The sequence below is a fragment of the Apodemus sylvaticus genome, chromosome 12 (genome assembly GCF_947179515.1).
Source record: "Apodemus sylvaticus chromosome 12, mApoSyl1.1, whole genome shotgun sequence".
In the NCBI taxonomy this organism is placed as follows: Eukaryota; Metazoa; Chordata; class Mammalia; order Rodentia; family Muridae; genus Apodemus; species Apodemus sylvaticus.
The window spans coordinates 89,961,941-89,989,739 of NC_067483.1; the positions used below are offsets into that span (position 1 = coordinate 89,961,941).

Genomic DNA, 27,799 nt, shown 5'->3' on the forward strand with positions numbered 1-27,799 from the left:
TTCCTTGTTGCTGGATAGTTTTCCCTTTCATTGTTTACGGATGCAACACTGTACTGAAAATCTTTAGGCATTTAGACTTCTTTCATTCCAGCCATTTCTTTGAATTCCAGGAATAAGGTTACAAAATACAGCTATTTTATAACTTTTGATACTTGGTTTACTTTTTTGTTTGTTTGTTGTTGTTTTGTTTTGTTTGAGACAGGGTTTCTTTTGTGTAGCCTTGGCTATCCTAGAACCTGTTCTGTAGACTAGGTTGGCTTTAAGCTTAGAGATCCACCTGCCTTTGCTTCCCAAGTACTGGGATTAAAGGCGTGCCCAGCCTTATTTCTTTTTCTTTTTTTGGTTCCATAACAGAGTCACTGAGTCTTACAATTATTAAAAGTGAAAAATTCTAAGCTTTGTAAATATCATAGCCCAGGCAAGCACTCATAGTGCCTCATAACCACCTGTAACTCAGGTTACAGGGAATCCAATGCCTATGGCCTTAGAAGGTACCTCCATTCATGTGGATAGAGAAATGTGTGCTCATGTGCATGTGCACATATATATACACAAGCAAATACTAATTGCATAAAAAGTAAAATAAAAACTAAAGTAAATCTTTAAAGAAATGGAGTCTAAGCTATGTGGCCTTTGTGCTTGGCTTTTGTCACTCAAGGGATTGTTTTAAGGTTTGTGTTGTCACAAACCTTCATTGTTTATGCTAATTTTCATTCCATTGTAATATTATGGGTGCTAAAAATTTGTTTACTGATTGTTTCAGTTGGTTCTTGACTAAAGTTGAGGCAGCATGGTTATGTCAAAAATGTACTATTAAATATGTCTTTACATCTCACAGCAAAGATGAGTGAGAGTAATAATATGCATGAATAAAAGTGATACTTTATGGTTGTTAGTTTTGTCATTGATTCCTTAAGCCAATTTTAGTATATAATAATTGGCTTGGAAATTAAAATTCACCTGCCTCAGTTTCCCAAGTGTGAATGCTACCATATCTGACTTTAAAATTTGTTTGATTTTTTTTTCATCATGGTGATTCAAAATCGCTTGATCCAAACAAAACAAAAACTGCTTCAGTTATTAAGCTGACCGGAATTAAACTGTCATTTTAGAATACTTGGTTCCTTTACAGGAACACACTTGTAAACAAAGCTAACGGGAGGTAGCAGCACCTGCCTGGCCTTTGCTCTTACACCAGCGTCACAGGTAGTTCAACTTGCTGCCATCTCTATTCCTCAAGGAAAGGAAGGAGAAAATCGATATTTATTGAAAACAAAGCTGCATTTCCCTCTTTTTATAGCATTTGAAATACAATTATATGTTTTCGCATTAAAATCCATCATGACTAGGTCTTAAGTTTAGAGATTTGATTAGTGATATTTAACCTTTATAACTTGGGGGAGTGCTTATAACTATGAATATAAGGAAATGTTTGTCATAACTTTAAAAGAACATTTTAAAGGTGTGGTACTTTTGTTTGGTCATTTCGTCCTCGTGTCTTTTTTTTTTTTTTTTTTTAAGATTTATTTATTATATGTAAGTACACTGTAGCTGTGTTCAGACACACCAGAAGAGGGCATCAGATCTCATTGTTGGATGGTTGTGAGCCACCATGTGGTTGCTGGGATTTGAACTCAGGACCTTCAGAAGAGCAGTCAGTGACCCGCTGAACCATCTCTCCAGCCCCTTGTTCTCATGTCTTAAAAGAGGAGGAAGAAGCAATCTATATCTTCCTGAGGTCCTTGGCAACCATGGATCTACTACTACTACTACTACTACTACTATTATTATTGTTATTATTATTTGATTCCAGGAGCCTCATAAATTAAAATTCAAGTTCCTTGTTCTGGCCCTTTACAATGGTTTTGGTGGGTTTCTAGACCAGTTGTGTGCACCATCCAGGACTTGAATGAGCTAGAAATGAGTCTCAGTCCCCTTCCCACACCGACTGTCTGGGTGGCCAGCAGTCTGTGTTCAGCAGCCTCTGCCCTTGCCCGCAGTTTAGAACCATAAATACATGCATGCCACTTTCCACTTGCTTCTGTAATCTTTTCTGCTTCCTCTCTCTGCAGCCCAGCTGTGACCAGTTTGTTCCCTCTCTGGGCCTTTGTTCTCTGTGTGGAATACTTGTTCCTCCTCAGCTGGACTTGTGCCTCATTTCAGATATGGCTGCTGCCCAAGAGCCCTCCCAGCACTGTAGGGAGGAGCTCGGCTCCTCAGCTGGTCCCCCACAGTCTTGTCCCCCACAGTGCCCTCCTCTGTGTCACTTCGTTCTTCAGGAGGTGACTTCTGCATGTGCACCGGAACGCCCTAGCCACCTGGGTCTCCTTGGGGTTGCCCAGTGGGAAAGAGGAGGGAGAGAGGGAGCCGGCCTGCATTCCTCCCTGTCTTTCTCCATCGCTTACGTGTTCTGTCATCTACTTTCTCCCTCCCTCTGCATTTCAGTGTTAACTGTTTCAGCAGAGATCACTGCTGACCTGGAGTACAGGCCATAGATCATCTGTAAATGCTGGATGAATAGAAAGAATACTGAGTCAGAACTAGAATGGTGGTGGTCGGTCGCACCTGAAGAAATCAAGTTTTTAGCTTGCGAGACCATTTTGTGATGCCTGAAGAGAACTTTACTGAAACAAGCTGGGGGGTAAGGTGGTGTGCTCTGGACTAAAACATTTCTCTGAAAGGCAGAGCTAATGATAGTGACAAGTGTGGCCCTATGTGTGCAGTGATGAAGGTGACACAAAGTAACACCAGTAGTTGAGTTCAGCCTCTGGAGAAAACCAGCCTTGGCTTTGGATCTTGGCTTTGTCCTGTCTGTGCTTCAGTGTGTTACTGTAAAGTGCAGTGCCATCTACAGCATTTGGTGCATGCTGTGTGCTTGTTATCTACCTGGAAGCTTGAGGTGCTGAAGGCACACTGACAAAGACAACCTTGGCTGCATGGCATTGCATTTGTAATGGATGCTAAGCTGATGACTGTACAGAACTTACGTAGAGGTAGTGGCTTGTATGTCAGGGAGCGGGTGTAGGAAGTTTAGAGGGAGCGGCAGGGAAGATGTTATTGAGAGGGTGACAGCTGCAGAGGCAAGGAGACCAAGCTGTACTGCTTAAGAGCATTGCTGGACAGGAGCAGCGAGTCAGTGTCCCGAGGCAGTCACAGGCCTGGCCTGGCCTGGCCTGCTGTGCAACAACTCGGAGGACTCCGGTTAGGACAGAAGCAGGGAGTTGTAAAGTTATGGTGGCAGTGCTGTTGGTATGGGCAGGACCCATGGATCTTGTGGTCTCTAGTCCAGAATTGGGTTTTAGTGTTGCACCTAATTAAATGGCAGCTCCTAGGGAACATAGGGCTCATTGTAAAGATAAGAGTATTTTAAAGACCTACCCTTCCTGAAACATTCTGTAGAAGTGTGGGCTCTCATTAGATCTGTCCAGGAAGCTAGCACAAAGCCATTGCTAGCACAGCTACTTTTTATGGGGAAGAAGGGCATTGGCCCAGGCACTTGCCATTCACACCAGTGTTCATTCCATGGGGCGAGTACTCAGGGAGGACACTTCTCACGTTCTTAGAGTAATTGTGCTTTAGAAGGCAAAGGCTAGCTTACTGTTAAACTTGAAGTGGCTAGCTAAGTGTAGGACTTGCCAATGTTTTTCTGCCAAAAGCAGAGACATCTTGAGTATAGGAGAGGTCAGAAAAAGCTATACTCTGACCTTGTTTCAGTAGCCAACGAGATCACCGCCCTGAGCCTTTTTCTTCATTGATAGAGAAAACAATCCCTGTTCTGTTAGTCTGAGAGTTGCTGTAAGACTCTGCAGAAAGCCTGTGAAAGTAACAGGCAAGACAGACGTGTACAGAGGTCTGTTGTGTAACTGTGTTTGTTTGTTGATGCACTGTGTTTAATAAATGTTCTTCTATTTGGTATTAACTTACAGTGAAGACAGTTCTTTTGAAGCTTTAAACTTTAGAGAAAGTTTAGTGTGGGTGAGGAATATGGAGCAGTATTACTTAATACTGTAGTTAAGTATGCTGGGTATTCTGGCCCAGCAGCAATAGAGTAGCATTCTCTGGGCTTGGTTAATCTTGACTTTTTCCAGTGTTGTCAAGGCACTGTGTGTAAGGAGCTTACATGCAGCCTTATTGGCTAAGTGGGAGCTTTAGGACCCACACTTCATATACAGGTACATGAAGTGTGGGTCCAGTTGTCACGCATGTACAGGTACAGTTGTCAGAATGCACAAAGCCCGAACTAATTAGCTTGAATGCACTCGGTTCATACTAGGAATCTTGGCAGCATTTTAGCTTCTTTTATAGGGTTTACTTACTGTTTTAACAAAGTCCACTTTAATGTTTCTGGATTACTGTGTATGTGATAGGTGTTTATATGAGTTGGGGGCACTTTTGCAAAAAGGGGAGGTGAAGGATCCCAAGGAAATAGGCTTTAGCACTGAGGAGCACAGCCCAGGTGCCTCCAGATCTTCTGTCCCCAGTGTGATGTCTGAGTTGCTCTCTGTCTCAGGCCTCCTCCATCCTCCCTCGTCCTTTCACAGGGAGGCTAGGCAGCTTTCTCACTGGGATGGTGGCCTGCAAGGGAGGTCACGTGACTTTTGGCAAACCCTCTAACTCTGTAATACTACTGTGTCACTGTGACCAGAGTGTAGATTCAACACATTCTGCTCGTGTGTGTGTGTGGGTGTGTGTGTGGGTGTGTGTGTGTATTATAAACCCCACACTTTCTCGGTCAGCCTAGTCTCATTTGGCTATTTTGAAAGACAGTATCCTGGCGTGTTGTTTATCAAGTTCCCACAAGTTCCCATAGTCTCTGTGTTCTTTCTTCATTCAGCATCAAAGTGGGATTCCTTTTAATAGGTGTTGTTCTTCATACTGACGGTACTGACTCCCATGGAGTGGGTGTTGATGGGATTGAATGGACAGGGTTCTTGTGTTCATCACACTGGCTTGCTGTTTGTTTGAGTCTTCAGCTTCAGGAATTAACAAAAATTTTAAATAATTCTATAGGCATAGAAATGTGAATTCTTTGGTAGCACTGCGTTTAAAGATGTTTATTTTTACTAGGAGAAAGATTGACAGTGTATTTTAATTAGCTATTGGACTGTATTTATATACAGGCTCTTGTAGGTTTTGATATGCTAGCTAATTTCTGCTTATTCACATACTTTAGAGTAGGTATTGGATTTGATTGAAACATTTCAGTTTAAAGTTTCTGGAGTCGTTAATGCATACATGTGATATAAAAATAGGTTTCCTTCTGTGTTCTGGCTCCTGTTTCTTGTTCCCCACCATCAGAATTTATACTTACTCTGTTTTTATATATCCTTCTAAAGAGAGGTGCGTCCGTAAGTGTGTGTGTGTGTGTGTGTGTGTGTGTGTGTGTGTGTGTGTGTGAGAGAGAGAGAGAGAGAGAGAGAGATTCATTCCTGAGGTCATCATATTGAAGCCAAACTTAGTGCAGATACCTGATTAGTATAGCACACTGTAGCCCAGAACTCGTGAACTAAACAATCCTCCTGCCTCAGCTTCCTGAGTAGCTTGGACTATAGGTGTGTTCTACCACATTGGGCATGTATGGCATTCTCTAACCAAGTATGAAAGGATTCATGAAAGGATCTGTTTGATCTTAATCTAGCTCAGTTTTTGCTAATCAAACAGAACAAATGAAACTGGCAGAAAAAGATTTGCTTCTCCCTCCTGTCTGAAGGTAGCCTGTGGCTGTCCTGGGGTTTCCAGCTCAGCAGGCAATGCCTGGGGAAGGACCGGGACCCAGTGCTTGGGCCTACCCAAGCTCTGCTCTTTGTTTCAGGGCAAGGATCTCAGGGGAATGCCACCTGGGCAGACAAGACACGTAATGGTTTCCCTCTGTTTCAGATGTTCCTGACAGTGTACCTCAGTAACAGTGAGCAGCACTTCACAGAAGTTCCTGTTACCCCAGAGACGATATGCAGAGACGTGGTGGATCTGTGCAAAGAGCCTGGGGAGAGCGACTGCCATCTGGCTGAAGTGTGGTGTGGCTCTGGTATGGACCTGGCTTTCGGTCTGAGCTCTGCTATTTTCTGGTCCTTTTGGATTCTAGTATTGTTACTGTGACGGGGCGTGGTGCTCTTGTTCACGCACAGACAGCAGGATAGCCTGCACCTTAGAAGGTTGTATTCTTGCTCAACTCTTGGAGAGCAAGAACCTTTTTTTTTTGTTTTGTTTTGTTTTCGAGACAGGGTTTCTCTGTATAGCCCTGGCTGTCCTGGAACTCACTCCGTAGACCAGGCTGCCTTGAACTCAGAAATCTGTCTGCCTCCGCCTCCCAAGTACTGGGATTACAGGCGTGTGCCACCACTGCCCGGCGAGCAAGAACCTTTTGTTCTTTCTTTTTTCTGCGACAGAAGAAAGTCATTGAGCAAAGACAGGTGACAAGTGTGTTGGATAGAAGCTTTTGGGATGTTGTCATGGTCAAGGACTTGGGTCTCAGAAGTTTATTTATTTTTGTATGTTTAAGTTTTCCTTGCTGGGCCATGGTGATACACATCTTTAATCCCAGCATCTGGGAGACACAGGTGGATTTAGGGCAGCAAGGGCTACACAGGGAAACCCTGTCTCAAAAAAGTCAACTGACCAACCAATGAAACAAACAAGAAACACCAAACCACCATCAGCAAAAAAAGCTTTCCCTCATTAGAAATTTGATACTTTCCTTCTCTTCTTTGATGTTGGGGATTGTCTTCGTTTCCTGTTGCTGTGATAAAATAGTTTGAGGGGGTTGGAGAGATGGCTCAGTGGTTAAGAGCACCGACTGCTCTTCCAGAGGTCCTGACTTCAAATCCCAGCAACCACCTGGTGGCTCACAGCCATCTGTGCCTCACAGTCATTTGAGCTCACAGATATGCTCCCTCTGCCAGAGGAAAGGGTATCATCTGTAATGGATACCCTTTTTTGGTGTGTCTAAAGACAGCGACGTATACTCATATACATAAAATAAATCTTTAAATAAAAAAGATAAAATAGTTTGAAACAACTTCTGAGCCATAGTTCAGGTTGTCATCCATGGAGGTGGGGACATCACAGCTTGATGAGCTGGAGGAGTGTGAGGGAGCTGGTCACATTGTAGCCACACTCCAGAAGCAGAGTGCGTGCTAGCACTTGACCTATAATCCCCAGAACTGGAGAAAACAAAACCAAAAAGAGAAAGCCACTGTCACCCAAAGCTTTCAGTGTGCTCTCCTGTTGCTTCACTCTCTTCTTCCCCTTGCTCCCTCCTTCCCTCCTTCCTTTTTCAGATCTTTTCTACCTGCTCATGCATTAGCTTGGAGAACATTTCTTGGATGCCAGTGTACCAGGTTTTGAGGGATGCAGAGATGAAAACTTCCTGCTTTCAGATAGCTCACAATGCAGGAGGAGAAGCAGGGGTCAGTGTGTCCCTGTTACAGTGCTGTGAGGACAGCAGCAGGAGGGTGTAGATGGCTGTGCTCCATCTGCCAGAGGAAAGGGAATTGGGGACAAGGATGAGTGCCTGTGCCCATCCTCCCCGCCCAGGTTGGTAGTGCTTAGGGGAGAAGTGGGGTGTCTACTCAGAATCTTACCCCCTTTTGTGGGGGAACTGTAGAATTTGTGTGGTTTGTAGAAAGTGGTTATATCATCACTGTTACCCAAAGTAGAACCAGAACCGCATGTCATTTGTTCCAACCAAGCAGATTAAGTTCAGGGTTCAGTCCCAGACTTGGCTGCTGAATGCCTGGCTGCCCTGTCTCCCTCCATGTTGTTTATTTAAGGCACTGAGAGAGGGTGTCTAGTTACTGAAAGTGTCTAGTTTTCATAGGCCATTTCAGCCTCCTTATACACATTATGTCGCTGTCCCTGAGAGCTCTGTGCTTATGCACTTGCCTTCTTAAAGAGTATGCGGGCTTTTCTATTCAGCTTTCTTTCCTCCACTAGGAAATTGTTTGTTAGTTTATTTTTTTTTTCTTTGTAACTCAGGATACATTGTTTCTACTGAACACTTCTCAGTTATTGAAGTATTTAGCTGTGTCTTCTTTCTTTCTAAAAAAAATTCTTAAAGTTTGCAGCCTTACTGCAAGAGGCCCAGATATCATCCCATTGAAATATTCTTTTGTTTGCAAATGAATGAGTTTGATTCTTAACATTATTTACACACAGTTTATAAATATTGGGTCTGGGAGGTTGGCTGTGTGGGTAAACATGATTCCTACATATAGCGTGGATTTCAGTTTGCATCCCCAGCGCTCCTATAATTGGTTATTGCTGTGAGCTCCATAACCCTACTGACAGGAGTACAGGCTACAGACAGAGACATCCCAGCACTCATGCAGTGGGTATTGCTGTGAGCTCTATAACCCTACTGATCGGGGTACAGGCTACAGACAGAGACATCCCAGCACTCATGCAGTGGGTATTGCTGTGAGCTCTATAACCCTACTGATCGGGGTACAGGCTACAGACAGAGACATCCCAGCACTCATGCAGTGGGTATTGCTGTGAGCTCCATAACCCTACTGACAGGAGTACAGGCTACAGACAGAGACATCCCAGCACTCATGCAGTGGGTATTGCTGTGAGCTCTATAACCCTACTGATCGGGGTACAGGCTACAGACAGAGATATCCTAGGACTCACTGGCCAGCCAGGCTAGAGAGAATGGCCAAAATCCAAACTCAGAAAATAAGGAAAATGGGAAATGGTAGAGGAAGACATCCTAATGTTAGCCTCAGGCCTCTACATGTGTGCAGATGGATACATGTGCCACATGTGCCCACATCTGTATATGACACTCCCACTCACAGAAGGAAACAACATGTATCAAATACTAAATTAAAACTTGACCTGAGACCATTTAGAAAGTTGCTTTTAAGTTTTTCCTCCATATGTTTAGGGACTCATCGGACATTAATATTAGTGAGAGTGGGTCTCTGACTGAATAGATCACACAAACCTTTGAGACCCTCAGGAGTTAAATGGCATGCCTTTAGATAGTAAGAAGCCACTGAATTAGACTCTTAAGACCCTAACAACTGTCACAGACCCATTGTTTCTATTTCTTTATACTGACTTGATACTGATTGTGTAGAAAATCAGTGCTATATCATTTTTTTGAATTCTGTTAATGGAAAAAAATAGGTGAAATACCAAGTATGTCCTGATTCTGCAACATAGATTACATCAAGGGTATATTTGTCTTTGTTTTACTTGTAGCTAATGTAAGTTTTTTTCTTTTAGAACGCCCAGTTGCTGATAATGAACGGATGTTTGATGTTCTTCAGCGGTTTGGAAGTCAAAGGAATGAAGTTCGCTTCTTTCTTCGTCATGAGCGCCCCACTAGCAGGGATATTGGTATATAATATTCTGTGAATTATAACTAGTGTTCAGCCTTCTTGGTTTGTGCATTGTCATAGCTGGGGAGAGGCATGGGAGGGAAAGCTGGGGAGTTGGGAGGTGAGGGAAAGCCTAGGACATTAGAGCAACAGGGCAGGTTCTCTGTGTAGACGGGACTGACAGTGGAGACAAAGAGATGTGGTTTGCTTGAAGAAGGCAGAAGCCTGGCTGTAGTTTTCTAGTGTGGTAGGAAGGAGTTAAAGAAAGAAGTTGAAATGGAGAAAAGAGGAATGTTTACCTAGTACAGCAAGATCCCCCGGAAAATGCATTTCTTCACCCTGATAGGTTCTCCTCTTAGATAAAAGAGGATTCTGGATCTCCTAACATTAACTACACTTAACTCTGGGCATTTAGTGGGTGTAGGTTGAGGTGTTTCTCATCTGGAAACATGTAATTTCCTGGGGTGGAGCGAGACATGTGAAGGGATGAGGTGGGTGGACAGGATGCGTACTGGAGAATAGGGCGCTGGGCACATCGAGGCCATCTGACGAGAGGCTCGAGGGCCATGATTGCCTCGAGTGGTGCTCCACAGCTCAGGAGGTTGTGCTAGGAGACAGACTGACCTAAGGTTGGTGGGGTTCAGAAGTGGTGAAGGTGTGTACAAGGTGACATCTAAGCCAGAGGGGTGTCTTAGTGATGTTTCCTGGTGCTGTGACAAAATACCTTGACAGAAGCATCTAAGGGAAAGGAGGGTTTATTCTGGCTTACAGGTCAAGGATTCATCCAGCGTGTTTGGAAGGAAGTCAGACTGGTAGGAACTTAGTCACCTCACATCCACAGTCAGGAAGCTGGAGCAATAAATACTTGTGCTTAGGTCACTTCTCCTTTATACACAGCTCAGGGTGTTAACTAGGGGATGGGCCACTCAGAGTGAGCAGTCCAGTTAAAGCAGTTTCGAGCTTTAATTAACCTGATCAAGGTGCTCCCCGCACAGGCACGGCCTGGAGCTTTTGTCATGAGTGAATTGGATATAGTCGATTAGTAGTTAATAGTAGCCACCATCACAGGGTTAGAAGGAAGAACGGGTGGGTTTATAGGGAAAGAGTAGATTGCATCCAGTGATGAACTTCAGAATTAGATTAACAAACAAATGTAGTGAGGGGAGAAATGAGTGATTGAAAAGTAGAGTGAGTAAATATTACATTTCAGATGTAGATCCTTTTCAGGTTAGATGCTGAAAATGAGCCTGATTTAGAAATAGCTGGGCCATAGAACTTAGGTGATCTCTTGAGTCTCAAGGTCCAAAATAAAGGCAGACTTGGAGGACATAGAAGAATGATGGTAAGTGGCCTGAGCTGATAAAGGACAGAAAGGACAGAGGTAATGCAGCATGTGGAAACCTGTGGGCTGCTAGTGCTTTAGACACTGAGATGTGGCTTTGCCTGTAAGGTGCAAGTGGATCTGCCTTCAGTCTGGGAAGCCATAGCTTGAAACAGGATCACTCTGTCTTCCTCAACATGCTGGGATTCTTAAAGGAACGTTAAGGATGGTTTTCTTGGGAGTAAGAATGTAGATAACATTTAATTAGTGGACAGTGTAACTTCCCAGTTTTATTATTTGCTGTTATTTTAATCCAAGTATCCACATGGTACCTGAACATTAGCAATGAATAGTGTCAGGGGCCAGAATTGACTTAGTGTGACAGTCTGTCTGCAGGTGAGAAGTGCTGAGACTCAGGGGTAAGTAGCTTGCCAGGCCACACACCTAGAGAGTGGCAGGGCCAAGAGCATAGACCCAGTTTACCCAGACCAGGCTACCTGAGGTGTGTCAGTATCACTGGTGTTTGTAATTTTATTTTAAATATAGAGGTTCCCCCCCACCAAAGCCTTCTTTTAAGAATACACTTCAACTGACATTTGCATCATGTTTTTATTTTGTCCTGTATTTACATCACTGTATACATTCTGAGTTCTACCTAATAAGTTGAATTTTGGCTATCTCCTCCCAGTTCAAATGTCTTGCTGTGTGCAACACTGGGTGAATTATTAAATAGTCTCCCAATAGTGTGTTATGCAGTTTCAGTGTATTTATAATGTGAGAAATAAAAGTGTTAAGTAAGACAGAGGAGCTGTTTGCACATTGTTGCAAACACCGGTGCGTGCTTAGACTGTAATAGGGCAGGATGGCTTTTCGGTCTGCGGTAGGGAAGTCTCGACTTCCCCGTTTAGCTCAGACTTGCTGGGGGTTAGGAGACTGCTAATGCATGCTGTTTAACTGTGACTGTGACCACAATGTGTTTGAAATTATTTATAAAACTTTTGCTGTTTGCTCTAATTATATAACTGCCTATAAGTAAAAGCTAACTGAATATTTTTCCCTGAGGCAAAAGGAAGCAATTATTTATACTGTAGAAAATGCTTTTCTTAGAGAGAAACTGTGATAAATTACTTAGGTTATTTTATTAGAGTTAAATCGCATTAAAATGGTTATTAAAATTGTATATTGAGTATAATGCTTGCTTCTGAGGCTAGCTAGTCATTATTATTAATTTATTGACACAAAATTTGTTCTAAATTCCCTGATAGGTATACTAGACATGATTCAAAGAAATGTCTGACTTAAAATCTCTCAAATAATTATAATGATTATTTAATTTTTGGAAACTATGGGTGTGAGTTTAACACATTTTTTAAAAATAAAAATTTATAGCCGGGCGGTGGTGGCACACGCCTTTAATCCCAGCACTTGAAGGCAGAGGCAGTTGGATTTCTGAGTTCGAGGCCAGCCTGGTCTACAGAGTGAGTTCCAGGACAGCCAGGGCTACACAGAGAAACCATGTCTCGAAAAAAACAAAAATAAATAAATAAATAAATAATTGGTTGATATTTCATATATGTATTTAAATTTATTCCTTTCCTTTGTTGAGCATTGAGTAGTGCTGAGATACATGGTTTGGCTTGAAAAGCTCCTTTTAGTCAAAAAGTAGAAAAGTTACTAGTTTTAGTTAGACTTTCTCAAATCAAGAGAAATGGGTATAGTTTTCATAAATGAATGAGTATATACTTTATAGCATACTTAATGATTCCACAGAATGTCCCAGTAAATAAAATAATCAGAATTGCACAGGTTCTGTGCTACTTTACTTCCTTCCTGAAGCGTACGATTTTTCAGTGTTCTTGAGTAGAGGTGGGCTGACTGCACCTCACTTCTTATAGAACACCTCCCACCTGTGCTAAGTCCTGACAGCATCCTGCCCACGCCAAGGAAGCACACACCACTCATTCGTCTCCTCATACCAGACCCCTTACTTTCTTAAAAATTGATTTTATTATTTATTTGGTGTGTGTGTGCACACGCGTGTGCGCGCGCGCGCACACACACACACATACACACACACATGCTCATTCCGTGGTGTGCATATTGTTGTACTGTAGCATGTATGTGGAAGTCAGGAAAACTTTGGGAGTCAGTTCTCTTTTTCCATCCTGTGGGTCCATGAAATCAAACAACTCATTGGCGGTAAACACCTTATTCACCTGTTGAGATATCACTGGTACCCAGCCCTGTTTTTATTTTGAGACAGACAGGCTTTGAACCTAGGCTCCTCTTGGTTGAGCCTCCTGAGTAGCTGAGACTATAGATCTTTGCCAACAGGTCCCTCTGAGGCTCTTATTACTGCGTGGCCTAGAACGAGGAGGAACAGCTGTAAGTAAATGATGTGAGTTGCTTGGAGGCAGAGGAGCAGTGACTTCCCATGTTGTTGAGTGATTCAGGCAGCTTCCTAGGGAGCCAGTGGGACGTGAGCTGCCCTGATGGTGTTCACGGCTTCGCATAATTGTATTTTCAAAACAAGCCTAATTATGAGTCCCAACGTCTATTGCTGTTAAGTATAGAGACCTACATATCAAGCATCAGTAAAACAGAAATGTACTGCTACATAGAACTTCTGTCAACTCTACTGTTAATGTAGTTTTTGAATCTTATTTAGTGAGTGGACCGAGATCCCAGGATCCAAGTGTAAAAAGAAATGGTGTCAAAGTTCCTGGTGAGCACCGGAGGAAGGAGAACGGAGTAAGTGCTCCCTTCCATCTTGTTCTAAATGTTGTGTCTCATCCATGGCCATTTTCTTCGTCAGCGGATTAGTGGTGACCCCCTTTAAAGGCTTTTTCTTAACATACTTTTAAATATAAAAATATTAATTATTACTTACTTCTGGGGGAATGGGTCAGAGGGATATCAGATCTCCTGGAGCTGGAGTTACAGGCAGTTGTGAGATGCGTGCTATGGCTGCTGGGAATTGAATTTGAGTCTTCTGCAAGAACACTATGTGGCTGGGCAGTGGTGGCGCACACCTTTAATCCCAGCATTTGGGAGGCAGAGGCAGGTGGATTTCTGAGTTCGAGGCCAGCCTGGTCTACAGAGTGAGTTCCAGGACAGCCAGGGCTACACAGAGAAACCCTGTCTCAGGAAAAAAGAAGAAAAAACAAAGCAAAACAAAGAACAGTATGTGGTGCTAACCACTGAGCATCCATCTCTTCAGTCCCTTTAAAAGTGTCTTTAACTGTTTCATAGGCATAGCCCTGAGTCCTGCATGCCTTTTACTCTAAGAAGCTAGCTGCTGAGTATATCATGAATTCCCAAGATGTTTGGCAAGTTCAGGAAATACTTGATGCCTTTATATGTTGCTGTCTATAATCACTTTTAGAAAAATGGAAATTATTTATTAGCGATCTTGCTGTTGTATACGCATTGACGTATCTTTGCAAGTGTTCTTTTCAGAGCCCAAAATTTTGAATATCTTTCTGAATTTCCTGAATTATCTTATTCCATAGTTAATTTTTGCCAGTTTCAGATATCTAAAGTACCTGCTCTCCATTGTAAGTTCTTCCTGGTTCTGTTCTTGGATTTACAGTTCATTATCTTCCTGTAATAAGTCCAGTGCAAGGTGACAGAAGTAGTTTGAATAGCAAAATATTTCTGAGTACAATCTAACATATAGTTTCCCCAAATTGTGTTTATTTTCTAACAGAAGCCTTATGTAAGTCTAACCGAGATACAGTAGATTGCCCCTGGAGGGCCTCCTTTTGTAGATCAGGCTAGGCTTGAACTTGTGGCCCTCCTCCTGCTCTAGATCTTTCCTTACACTGTTTTTTGGGGGTTGGAAAGTTAGACTCTTGCGTCAGCCACCTGAGTGGTGGGTTGTTAGCCTGCACTGCCAGGCCCAGCCAGTGCTGACTTATGTTTAAATTATGTCTTGATGACTTCATTCTGGATGTGCTGTCAACACCCCAGTACCGTGCATGTTTATACAGCCACAGCCTACTGTCCTAATAATGTAAGTTAATCACAGAACAAAGTAATCATTACTGTTTATGTTTCTGACCAAACTATTTAAGTAGTTAAAAATTTACAACTAATAGTTTAAATTTTACAACTTAAAAGATCATTGGCCTGTATGAGTCTGTTTTGCATCTTAATATGTCAGTGACTATTAAAGTAAAAATTAGTATCTGAATAACTTTGTTATGATTAGTTTAGATGGAACTTCTAAGTAGGCCTCTGAAGAGGATCTCTGAACATAGTACAAAAGTAGCGGGTGCTGTGTTTGCATTTGTAGGTCAACAGTCCCAGGCTGGACCTGACACTTGCTGAACTCCAGGAAATGGCATCTCGCCAGCAGCAGCAGATCGAGGCCCAGCAGCAAATGCTGGCTACTAAGGTAGTGTCTTCATAAACCTCGTTGCCTACTGCTGTTAGTGGCGCTGTTGGAACTGTTCACAGTCACCTTGCTGTTAGGCAGTTGCCTCTCTCAGCACTTACCCCCCTCCCCAGGTTACCTGCTATGTGACTTTCTTCAATATCTTTCAGAAATCTTTGTGTCATTTTAGTTCAAGATTTTCTTGACCCCTAATCTTTGTTACCATTCTTTTTTCTTTTTGAGTTAGGTCTCTGTTATCTTTGCTGGTGTCAGACTTTTGGGCCCAAATGATCTCCTCCTGCCTCTGGCTCCTGAATAGCTGAGATTATAGGCTCCCACCACTGTGCCTGACTTGGTCTATGGTTTTGATAAAGGCTGTGCTGGGAGTCAGAGAAATGGGAGAATTATAAAGAACACTGGGCTTTGTTCCCTGGAGCTCACCTGGCTGCAGCAGGAACCACATTTACTAAGGCCATCACTGTCATTTCTGCTACTTGGCCTCAGTGAAAAAAATGCTTTATTCACAGTCCCAGTCCTGATCTTGAGTAAGAAAAAATGCCCTAGGAAGCCTCTCAGTCACTATGGGAACTAGTCTCACTGTCGCTGCTTCTGATGGCTCCTCAGAGCTCTGTAGTAACGCCTTAGCCTTTGCCTGCTGCTCTGCCTCCGTGGCAGTCATTCAGCTTGGCTTTCTGGGGAGTCACAGGTGTGTGCTGTGCGCCAATAGATCTTTCCTTTTAGATTTATTTATTATGTATTCAGTGTATACATGATACTGTGTGTATGCCTACAGGCCAGAAGTAGACACCAGATCTCTTTATGGATGGTTATATGTCACCATGTGGTTGCTGGAAATTGAACCCAGGACCTCTAGAAGTCAGTCTAGCCAGTGCTCTTAACCTCTGAGTATCTCTCCAGCCCGGAACAGCACATTTTAGGGGCTGAGGAAATGGTGTAGTGGTTAATATACTTGTCCAGGTGTGAGGGCCCAAGTTTGGATCTCAGAACCCATGTAAAGCTGGTGTGGTAACTTATGTCTGTGACCCCAACATTCCTACGCTAAGATACCCCTGCCCCATCTATGATGCTGGGTAATGAGAAGAGAAAGAGAGATTGACATAAAACAAAACAAAACACTTGGCAAGCTTATTTTACTTTGGAGCTCTAGCTTGTCAGCCCTTAGTCTATACACCCAGAATCCTGAACTTCCTGTCCTTTAGTCATGAGAGGGGCGGTGGAGGGGAGGGAGTGGAGGTGTGCTGGGACAGTGGCATGATGACTTGACAGGTTGTCCATTGGGACTCTGAGGTGATGGCCAGGAGACCTTGTAGATATTCTCAGCATGCACTGTGCTTTTGCATGTGACACTGTCCTGCATTCTTGTGCGTCCATTTTTACTTGTGTGTAATACCCCACACCACAGTTTCCAACCTGTGGTGCAGTGCTTCTCCACCTGGGCATAATCATCTAGGGCCTTTCTGAATCAAAGTCTGGAGTCTGAGGTCCTGCCTTTCTAAATCTAAAAGTAAGCTCATGTGTCATCCCTGGGAATAGTGAAGCACACATTCATAGAAATGGTCGATTGGCCAGGTGTGGTGGCACATGCCTGTAATCCCAGCACTTGGGAGGCAGAGGCAAGCGGATTTCTGAGTTCGAGGCCAGCCTGGTCTACAGAGTGAGTTCCAGGACAGCCAGGGCTACACAGAGAAACCCTGTCTTGGAAAACCAAAAAAAAAAAGAAAAAAGAAAAAAGAAACGGTCAATTATTGCAGAGTGAATCTCTAATCTCAAGACCTTCACTTAGAAATTTCATGTTATTTACGTGTTTTAGGTGTATTCTGAGATGTTTACCTTAATAGTAGATACTGTAACTGGTGATTTGAAATTATAAAGTAATAAAAATGCATTTTAAATTGCATAATAACAGTTTTCTAAAGGTGTTACCCCCTTGGTTCTTTTCTACTTATGGCATATATAATGTATAACATACTCCTCAAGGACCCATAGTCTATATTCAATCCTTCCCACAGAAACATGTGGTTGTTATTGCTCATTCCCATGTTATAGATGAAGAAACAAATGTCTGTTCTTGGTGAAGCTATATAATATGTTCAAGATCTCATAGGAGCTCATAGTTCAGTTTGGGTTTGAATCTGAATTTGAACTCATATCCTCTACGCTTAACTACTTTCTTACATTACCTCCCAGTTCAGGTGGGCTTCTTCCTAAAATCAGCCTCTTTTTAAAAGTTAGCATTTGTATGTATGTGTGTGCTTGTCACATATCTCTACCACAGTACACATGTGGAGATCAGAGGAAAACTCTTGAGAATTGGCTCTCTTTCCACTAGGTGAATTTCAGAGATTTAACTCAGTTTCTCAGGCAAATACTTTTACTTACTGGCACCAAATTAGCGTCTTAAGATGGCGTCTGGGTCAGAGAGACAGCGCAGGTGGTGAGGTACCCGCTGTGATGGCATCTGAGGTCGGAGAGACAGCACAGATGGTAAGGTGCTCGCTGTGCAAGTAGAGGAGCTGAGTTTGGGTCCTCAGGACGGGGTAAGAGCTGGGCACAGGGGCAGCATCATGACCACAGGACTGAGTGGGAATGCTCATGGAGCTGCAGATCCCAAGGTTCAGTAAGGAACTCATGCTCTATCTGTAGGGTCCCTTCCTCCCAAGGCTCAGGGGTCATGCATAAGAGGGAACAGAAAGCTTTTAAGAGCTAGAGACAGTGACTACAAGGAAACTGCTTTCCAGATGTAACAGGGCATTACATAGACAACTCATTGCACTTACGACAACATGTGTAAGACCTGTGTGATCTCAAGCCAGACAAAATCCCAGCCTGGAGAAAGGAGTTGGACATACAGTCCCTAGCTGAGGAGCTGCTGCCAATTGACAGCTTCTGGAAGAGGAGAGTCAGTTTTCTCTAAGGGTTTGGCCCCCTGGTAGGTTGGACAACCTCCAGTGGACGGCAAACAGCCAGGAACACATGAGCAGCACTAATTGTACTTGAGTTTTTAAAGTGGGAGAAGGCTCAGCAGTTAAAGGACACATTGCGCTTCCAGAGAGCCTGAGTTTTGTTCCCACACTCCGGCCAGGTGGCTTATAACTGCCTATCATTCCAGGTTTAGGGGATCGGAGTCCCAGCCTCTGTAGGCACCTATATTTATGTACACATACTCACAGGTAATTAAAAATAAAACCCCCTTTTAAGGAAAATGACACAAAGTTGGGTGGGTATGTCTCTGGGAAGAACTGGGCAAGGGTTGAATATAATGAAACTTCATCACACAAAACTCAAAGAATTAATAGAAATGATGGGGAAAAGGTGATCAAGAGAGACATCCATTGTTGACCTCTGGTGGTTCATGCCAGTACGCATACACATATACACATATATATACACACACATAAACACTACACATGCAATCTATTTATAAGCAGGTCTTTATAAAACTGCTTCCAGGATCACTGCTTGCTTAGTGTGTTAACTTGGGTTAAAAATACTAATTTCTCGGTCTTCTCCAAGAGCTTCTAGGGTGGGCCAAGGAGTGTGTATTTTGGATATTACCCGGGTGCTTGTGGGAAGAGCACGTAGGATGTGTGGGGAGCAGAACATGTTACAGGAGCTCTTGGCGTGCAAGGGCCGGCTGCAGGTATATTGAAGATGGTGACCTGCCTGTCTAAAGTGACAGGCCCAGTAAGCACTGCTCTTATTTTTCATTAGGAGCAACGCTTAAAGTTTTTAAAACAACAAGATCAACGTCAACAGCACCAGGCCGCTGAGCAGGAAAAGCTGAAGCGGCTCAGAGAGCTAGCGGAGAGTCAGGAAGCGAAGCTCAAGAAAGTGAGAGCGCTCAAGGGTCACGTGGAGCAGAAGAGGTTGAGCAACGGGAAGCTCGGTAGGCACTCGGGACACAGGGCCACGACGGGACACAGGGCCACGAGACACAGGGCGGCCCAGGAAGTGGGTGCCTGTGTAGGGAGAGTAAATATTTGTATTTAAAGAAAATTTTGAAGAGAGTGATTTGCTGTAATTTGATGTTGCAAGTTCCTCTTGGTTGAAGTTAACATTGACTTTTTTTGTAAGATTTTTAAATGATATTTTTCTTAAATTCTTGATCAAGAGTATAATGAAGATATTTTTGTTTATATGGTACCTCTAGTTATTGTATTGCCATATTATTAATAATTCAAATTTTAGTGATTCAGTCACTATCTACCATTATAAAATTGAAAGCAAAAGTTCTAAAGAAATTTGATTTCCAAAATTTAGAGTTTAATGTTTACTATATTCACTATATAAATGCTTCAGGGTCTGTATCTAGACAGACGTGCAGGTGTTTAGTAATGTCTGTGTTGATTTTAGTTGCTTCTAAAAATAGGTTGGTCCTAGGACATTTTCAGAGAGTTCTCCACTTATTAGACTGTTCATTATAAAGCTTGACTGCCTGGGAAGTAGTTCTTTCTTGTTTTTATTTTCAACTGTGGCCATTCTCTCTGTTCTAGTGGAGGAAATTGAACAGATGAATAGCTTGTTCCAGCAGAAGCAGAGGGAGCTAGTTCTGGCTGTGTCTAAAGTAGAGGAACTTACAAGGCAGCTAGAGATGCTTAAGAACGGCAGGATCGAAGGCCACCATGACAACCAGTCGGCCGTGGCTGAGCTAGACCGCCTTTACAAGGAGCTGCAGGTATGTCTGTGCAGCTGCTTTCTGAATGCAGTGGCCACTCTTCCCTAGTAACACAACTGTCCGTAGAAAGTGACCGTAACTTTTGGACTTTGCCTGCTGTTCCTTAAGGTAGGTGGAAATGGGAGGCCTAGACCCTGAGTCCAGAATAAACGTTAGGGACCTCGAACAGGAAACTTGAGGCATAACCACAGCCAGTGGTCTGGCACAGATGTCATTTAAGTTTAAACCAGGAGGGAGCACCTTACATTTTTAGATATTGTGTAATAGTTAACCATGTGATTGCCTCCTGAAGGCGCTTTTCTTTTCCTTGGTTATCTTTTTTTCCCCCTTCCTGTTTTTTCAGTTAAGAAACAAACTGAACCAAGAGCAGAATGCCAAACTGCAACAACAGAGGGAGTGTTTGAATAAGCGCAACTCAGAAGTGGCTGTCATGGACAAGCGCGTTAATGAGCTGAGGGACCGGCTGTGGAAGAAGAAGGCAGCACTGCAGCAGAAAGAGAATTTCCCGGTGAGCGAGTGGGCGGGTCAGTGGGCGAGTGGGCTGTCAGGACTTGGGCCTGGGGAGGGGAAGCCACGTCCTCAGTCCTTCCAGCTGTGCTCAGAGAGGACAGTGCAGTGCTGCGTCTGCTGAAGATGATCTGTTAGGTCTGCACGTTTAGTTCTTACCTGTGCTGCTTCCCTTTCTTCCTAATGCTTGTAGCAAGGTTGTCGCAGAGCTCCAGGAGAAGTGGCTCCATTGGGGACATGTTTCAGACTCTGGCTACATTCTGAAAGTTCAGTCTTATGAACTCAGTCTTCCAGTAAGACGTACTAAAAGATTTGTGCTTTTTAACTAAGGTTTCACCTGATGGAAATCTTCCCCAACAAGCAGTGTCAGCCCCAAGTCGTGTGGCTGCTGTAGGCCCTTACATCCAGTCATCCACGATGCCTCGGATGCCCTCCAGACCCGAGCTGCTGGTGAAGCCAGCCTTGCCTGATGGTTCCTTGGTCATGCAGTCAGCAGAGGGCCCAATGAAGATGCAGACACTGCCCAATATGAGGTCTGGGGCTGCTTCACAAAGCAAAGGTAAAAGCGGGCTCTCTCTAGGTCCTTCCACAGTTAGCCCTTCCCCATCCCACTGTATTTTCCAATTTTGAGTGTTTTCAAAGTTGTTTTCATATTACCTATGTTAAAATCTGAGGTTCCTTTGTTCTTTGCCAGTGATTTTAACCTTAACCAATACAGTTCAACTCAGGATAAAATCGAAGTTATTTCAGAAATGGCCTTGCAGGAGGTCTTCTGTTCACCTGTAAGTCCAGCACTCTCTGTAGAGGTTGAGGCTGGAGGATTTTGTTTGGGGAACAACCTGGGACTATACAGTAGGACATTATCTCAGAAAAGAAAATGAACAGTTCTTGTTATGAATGAAAGTTTTGTCTGATGTTAAAGTGAGATCTTTTTATCTTGTGTGAAGAGACTGTATATACATATTAGTGATACCATCTTTGCAGAAGTGAGTTGTGAATCCATTCTCTTTAGAACAGTGTTAAGGATTCATGAGCCCGTATGCATGCACATTGCTTGCTGACAGATTTTAGAATAAAGGTAGAGACCTGGGAGCTGTAAAGGCAGGCGGGCCGAGACTCACTGCTTTGGTTGTCCTTGTATTCTGTGTAGTCAACAGGTACGTGCAGAGGTGTAACGTGCAAGCCAGACTTTAATAATGGAAGGGTAAGTGACAGGATAGGTTGAGGAGTACAGGGTCTCCATTGTGTTTTCTTCTTTGTACCATGGTTATATGAAAAAGAACCCTGATTTAAAGTATTTGTTATTTTGCCATAACTATTACTTGAAGCATTAATAATATTAATTTTCTAAGATTAAAAAAAAACATGGCGTGTGTGTGTGTGTGTGTGTGTGTGTGTGTGTGTGTTTTGTTATTGCTGTTTTTGAGGTAGGCTCTTTCTATATATAGACCAGGCTGGCCTTGTACTCACAGAGATCCACCTGCCTCTGTCTCTTGAATGCTGGGTGTAAAGGCCTGTGACACCACTCCCGGCTGGCATTTGAAACTTAAATACTAGTGTAGAAAATCATCAACACTCTAAACAGTGAAAGCTGGATTGGAGTTAGAGCGTTCATTTACTGACCCACCATTAAAGCATTGCCTGTGAGATCCGACTTAGGAGCCTTAGCCTGCTGTATTGGAATTTGTCTTCTGGGTGATGGCCAGGCTTCCTCACACACTGAGGCTTTTCTGGTTCAGGCTGACTTTTTCTTTGCTTTGGCTACTTGTAAACTGCTTGAGTAAGGTGGAAAATCTCAAAGCAAAACCAAAACCTAACATATGTGTTTTCTAAGTAAGTTTGCTGGGAAGCTGTGGCCCAAACTGTAAAGCTGTTCTAGAGATTAAAGGTCTTAGCAGTCAGGTGACCTGAACCCGTGAAAAGGTCCTTGGATGCGAGTGACCTCTGGCTCCTTTCTGCACTCTAGGCTCGAAAGCTCACCCAGCCAGCCCTGACTGGAACCCTTCCAATGCCGACCTCTTAGCCAGCCAAGGCTCTTCTGTACCCCAGAGTGCTGGAAATGCCCTGGACCAAGGTGAGGCTCATCGTGCTGCCCCTGGACATTTTGCTTTGACTCTCTACAAGGCATTCTTTGCACTTTTTCTAGCTAGCTCCTTTTTTAGTTTGTTAGGACCAGGGACAGTTTATTTATGAAAGCACTTAGTGGGCCTGGTGTTGAGAGAGATTCGGGAGGAAGAAGCAGGGATGATAAGCAGTTCGTTCTAAACAGTTTGAATATTAAGCTGGGTTTTTTCTTTGTCTTCAGTTGATGATGGGGAGATTGCTGTGAGGGAGAAAGAAAAGAAAGTGCGTCCCTTCTCCATGTTTGACACAGTGGACCAGTGTGCTGCCCCACCCGCCTTTGGTACCCTGAGGAAAAACCAGAGCAGTGAGGATATCTTGCGGGATGCTCAGGTACTGTCTGTCAGTTGATGTGTTTCACTAGTACATTGTTAAAGAAAAGATGTTGAAGTATTTTCTGGGAGGGAGAACAAAAATATAGAACATTGGAAAATATCCTGGGAGTCTGCCCATTTCTCCTGTTTAGATATGATTGCACACTCCCGCCATGTTGGGGCTGGCTGGCTTATTTGCTGTTGGGTCACAGGTTTTGCGACTCTCTGATATGTGTAGTACACTGAGGACGAGTGTATTCCTCCAGATTGTTTATTTCTTTGAGATCTACTACATGAGCATGGTGGCTCACATCTTATTTCCAACACTGAAGAGCCTGAGGCAGGAGGCTGCCTCAGATTGGAAGCCAGTCTGGGGTACAGTGTGAGATTCTGTCTCAAAGAATGACAGTGCAACAGAAACCCTCGAACTCTGTCGCTAAGGTTATGTCAAAGATGTGACGGGGACCTTCAGTGACGGGGACCTTAACTTAGGGTGATGGGGACCTTCAGTGACTGGGGATCTTAACTTAGGGTGATGGGGACCTTCAGTGACGGGGACCTTAGCTTAGGGTGACGGGGACCTTCAGTGACGGAGACCTTAACTTAGGGTGACGGGAACCTTCAGTGACTGGAGATCTTAACTTAGGGTGACGGGGACCTTCAGTGACTGGGGACCTTAACTTAGGGCAAGTGGACCTGAGGATGGATGCTGGAGTTAGCCATTTTCAAGTGCATACAACTGTGCAATTGTGTGCTTTGTGTGGGCTTCTGAGATTTGCTTTTGCTCTGTAGCTAAGGCTGGCCTCAGACTTGTCCTGCAGCCTTAGCTGGATGGCAGAAGTGCACTTTTATGCTCAGTTAGATTGTATGACATTCTGATAAACAAAATGTTTTTCATGTATTGATGCCCTCTGTGGATTTGAAAGATGTCAGGAAAGAGTTTGTCCAGATAGGAAGCAAGACCAGGAGGGAGTCATGGGGTTGGGGGAGGAATTGTATTATGTCACTCTAAGTCCTTGTTAACCGGATTTTAATTTTTTTTTTTATTATTTGATTTAAAGCTTTAATGATTTTAAAATGTGGATGCTATATTTTGTCTACTTTTCATGGGTATGTCTGGCATGCAGGAATATATGTATAGCATGTTCACATATCTAGGTGCATATATGTGCCCATGGGTGTGGAGGTCCAAGGTTGATGTTGTGATGTTTCTTCAATTGCCTTTCTCCCTTATTCTTAGAGGTAGGGTCTCAGTAAGTAATAACACTCAGAGTTTGCTGATATGACTAGTCTAGTGTTTTAACTTCCTTGCTGTGTGTGCTGTGTGTGTGTTACAGGCTATAAATAAAAATGTGGCTAAAGTACCACCTCCCGTTCCTACAAAGCCAAAACAGATTAACTTGCCTTACTTTGGACAAACTACTCAGTCACCTTCGGACGTGCAGCCAGATGGGAATCCTCCGCAATTGCCAATGGCGGCTACACCCATGGGGGCTAAGCTGAAGCCAACAGGGCCGCAGGCCAGGGTGCTGCTGTCTCCGGGTGCCCCGTCAGGCGGGCAGGACCAAGTCCTGTCTCCAGCATCCAAGCAGGAAAGTCCACCTGCTGCTGCAGTCCGACCCTTCACACCCCAGCCGTCCAAGGACACCTTCCCTCCCGCATTTCGAAAACCCCAGACTGTGGCCACAAGCTCCATCTATTCCATGTATACCCAGCAGCAGGCACCAGGGAAAAACTTCCAGCAGGCTGTGCAGAGTGCCTTGACCAAGACGCACCCCAGAGGCCCCCACTTTTCTAGTGGTAAGGTTCCATTTGTTTGTATTTTTAGGTGTGTGGTAGGGAAGGAGTATACTTGAAGGAACAGACACAAGTGCCAGTGCACATGCAGGTCAGAGGGCAGCTGGTGGAGTCAGGTCTCTCCTTCTATGGGGAGTTCCACGGATAGGATTCAGGTTGTCAGACTTGCATGGTAAGCACTTTTATATAGGATAGTCTCACCTAGCCCTTGATTTAAGGTAAGGTTCTTGGCTTCATTTTTACCTGTTCTGGGTTTAAGTCCTATGCCAAGCTACTGGTAGACAGGAAAGTGCCAGGTATCTAGTTAGACTGCAGCTAACTAGAATTGTAAGAATTTCACCTGTGCTCTGGCTTATTGGTCGCTTAGTGTGGTGCTTGCTACGTGTTACGACTACAGTGGCCACAGCAGACCCTGCCTCATGGCCTACTTCCATAGTTATAACTATGATAGAATACCCCACAGAAGGCAACATAGAAAACCAAAGATTTTATTATCATTTTGGAGAAGTCGAGGCAGAAATTCAAGCAACTGGTCCGTTGTAGTCAGAGTCAAGAGCAGAGAGAAGCAACTAAACCCATGGTGCCTGTTTGATCTCAGCTAGCTCTTTTCTGTATTACGTAGCTCAGGACCTAGGGAATGATGTTATGCACAGTGGGCTAGCCCTGACTACTTCAGTTAACAATCAAGAATCCCCACTGACATGCTCACAAGCCAGGCTGATCTAGATAATTAATTCCTTGCTTGAGGCTCTTTTCAAAGGTGATTGTCTAGGTTGTGGCCAGTTGATAATTAAAAACTAGCCATGACAGACAAGTTGGGAGTTGGTTCTGAAGGAGGTTGCTGATGTGGGGAACAGGATCACAGAAGCCTGCATCCTTACTGTTGGCGTGACTATTAGAGAATGGGACAATTACATTGTCTCTGGGTTTTTAAAAACAACTTTCTCTTGTACTCTAAGCCATTCTAATGAGGATGCTACTATTAAGTAAATATGAAACCATAACAAAATTAGTTTTTGTTAAACATGTACACTCTGAATATTTGAGGGTTTTTTTTCTGACTTGTTGGTTATATTACAGAGCTAGAATATAATTGACCATGATTTAGTTGATTGAAAATGACTTTGTAGTTATGACATAAGCATGTAATTGTGGTTTAAAGCTATCACAACAGATATTAAAGTGTCAGTGTATTTCTGCCTCTTAGTCTTTTCAGTAATCCTTGGTAAATATTGGTAATATAATAATTTGGAAATCAGATTATTTTGACATAATTGGAATGTTTCAGGGGAGTGTCTTTGGGACAGACAAGTGGTTCTCACGTTGTTCTACGTGTGAATAGTGTTCAAGATGGGCGGTGCGTGTGTAGGCTTAGTCTCTATATGGAGACAGGGTACCAGTTTTCCTTGACATCATGGTGTGTGCTTTCCTTATTACTGTTTCACAGAGCACACTGCATGTTACCATCAATGGAGATTTTGATTCTATAATATGCAAAGATGCAAATTCTCACTTTATTGTTATTTTAAGAAATTAAGTATATGTGAGGGAAATAATGTAGTAACTATGAAACGAAGAGATTTGGCTTACCATTATTTGTCTTCTTACCAGTTTTGTTTAATTAGCACTAACCAGGGCTTTTCCTTTTTCTCTTCACCAATTAGTGTATGGCAAGCCTGTGATTGCTGCTGCCCAGAATCCACCACAGCACCCAGAGAACATTTACTCGTGTAGCCAGGGGAAGCCTGGCAGCCCAGAGCCTGAGACTGAGCCCGTTTCTTCTGCTCATGAGAGCCATGAGAATGAAAGGATTCCTCGACCACTCAGCCCAACGAAATTACTGCCCTTCTTGTCTAACCCTTACCGGAACCAGAGTGATGCTGACTTAGAAGCCCTACGGAAAAAACTGTCTAATGCACCAAGGCCACTAAAGAAACGTAGCTCCATTACGGAACCAGAAGGCCCCAATGGGCCAAATATCCAGAAACTTTTGTATCAGAGGACCACCATAGCTGCCATGGAGACCATCTCAGCCCCGTCGTATCCATCTAAGTCACCAAGCTCAGTGACTGTCAACTCAGATAGCCCAATTGAAGTCCCAAATCCATATTTACATGTGGAACCAGAGAAGGAGGTGGGCGCTTTAGTCCCTGAACCACTGTCCGCAGAGGATATGGGTAGTGCCAGTACAGAGAACAATGACGTGCCAGCTGCTTCTCCAGGCCTTGAGCATGTGTCTGAGGGAGTCACAGACAGCAGTACGAGTCTCCAGAATAACATAGAAGAAACAAACCCAGAGGCTCCCCACTTACTTGAAGTATATCTAGAAGAATACCCCCCGTACCCACCCCCTCCATACCCATCTGGGGAACCAGAGGTGTCTGAAGAAGACTCCGCACGTATGCGTCCACCTGAAATCACCGGACAGGTGTCTCTGCCTCCTGTAAGTAACACAGTGTCCCATGGTGGTTGTATTGTTCTCAGTTTGCCTTTTTATCTTATGATCCCGTGGCTGAAGTGGATCTCTGTAATCTTGGGTTTTAACAGCAATGGATCTCATTCATGGTGAGCTGCGCATCCCAGTGTCCTGCCTCCCCTTTTAAAAGAGAGCGTCTCATTTAGTTGCCCAGTCAAGCCTTGTGCCTCCTCTGGAGTAGCTGAGATACAAACCTTTACCACCAAATCACCCTCAGGGTGGGAGTGACAGCTGCTGTAACATTTCTATGAAAAACTATGAAAAACACTGGTATATTGGTGTGTGTGGGTTCATTTTAGAGGAAACATTTTTGTTCTCACACCTGTCCGGGCTACCTCTTTTCTCTCACTGAAGGAGCACTATGGACACCCTGGATTGGAAACAGGTGGTTTCATATAGCTTAGCTGTGAGATCTGCAGCGCTCTTCTCATTGTTGGGCCCCTGCTCTCCAAGCTTTGACCTTTCTATCTGGGAGATGTTAAGATTTATTTTTATTTTTCATTTTATGTACATTAGTTTTGCCTACCTGTATTAACATGCATTGTGTGCATGCATAGTGCCCAAGGAGTCCAGAAGAGAGTGCCAGATCTTTTGGAAATGGAGGTACAGATGCCTGTAAGCTACCTCATGGGTGCTGGGAATTGAACCAGGGTCTTCTGCAAGAGCAGCCAGTCGTCTTAATGGCTGAGCTGCCGCGCCAACCCCTGAAATGTATTTTTAATGAAATAGTAGGTTGAGTCTCAAATTTAAAACTGTTAAAATTTGAAGGAGGATTGGAGAGAGGAGGCAGGAGAGAGGGGAGAGGAAGAGGAAGAGAGGAAAAGAGGGGGGTGAGGGAGGGAAGAGGAGGGAGGGAGGGAGGG

At 43.7% G+C, this 27,799-nt stretch overlaps 1 protein-coding gene across 2 annotated transcripts in view; it reads left to right on the forward strand.

Annotated features, from left to right (window-relative positions):
• Positions 1-27,799, forward strand: part of Tp53bp2 (tumor protein p53 binding protein 2) — a 50,965-nt gene that overhangs the window by 12,344 nt on the left and 10,822 nt on the right. Inside the window, exons 2-13 of one of the 2 annotated variants that reach the window (XM_052200319.1) lie at positions 5,878-6,025; positions 9,232-9,345; positions 13,316-13,398; positions 14,945-15,046; positions 18,758-18,932; positions 19,540-19,721; positions 20,065-20,229; positions 20,559-20,787; positions 22,195-22,302; positions 22,534-22,682; positions 24,001-24,463; positions 26,125-26,903. In XM_052200319.1, the coding sequence (XP_052056279.1) occupies positions 5,878-6,025; positions 9,232-9,345; positions 13,316-13,398; positions 14,945-15,046; positions 18,758-18,932; positions 19,540-19,721; positions 20,065-20,229; positions 20,559-20,787; positions 22,195-22,302; positions 22,534-22,682; positions 24,001-24,463; positions 26,125-26,903 (2,697 nt within the window). The remainder of the gene's footprint in view (positions 1-5,877; positions 6,026-9,231; positions 9,346-13,315; positions 13,399-14,944; positions 15,047-18,757; positions 18,933-19,539; positions 19,722-20,064; positions 20,230-20,558; positions 20,788-22,194; positions 22,303-22,533; positions 22,683-24,000; positions 24,464-26,124; positions 26,904-27,799) is intronic. The other variant, XM_052200318.1, reaches the window with a different exon arrangement.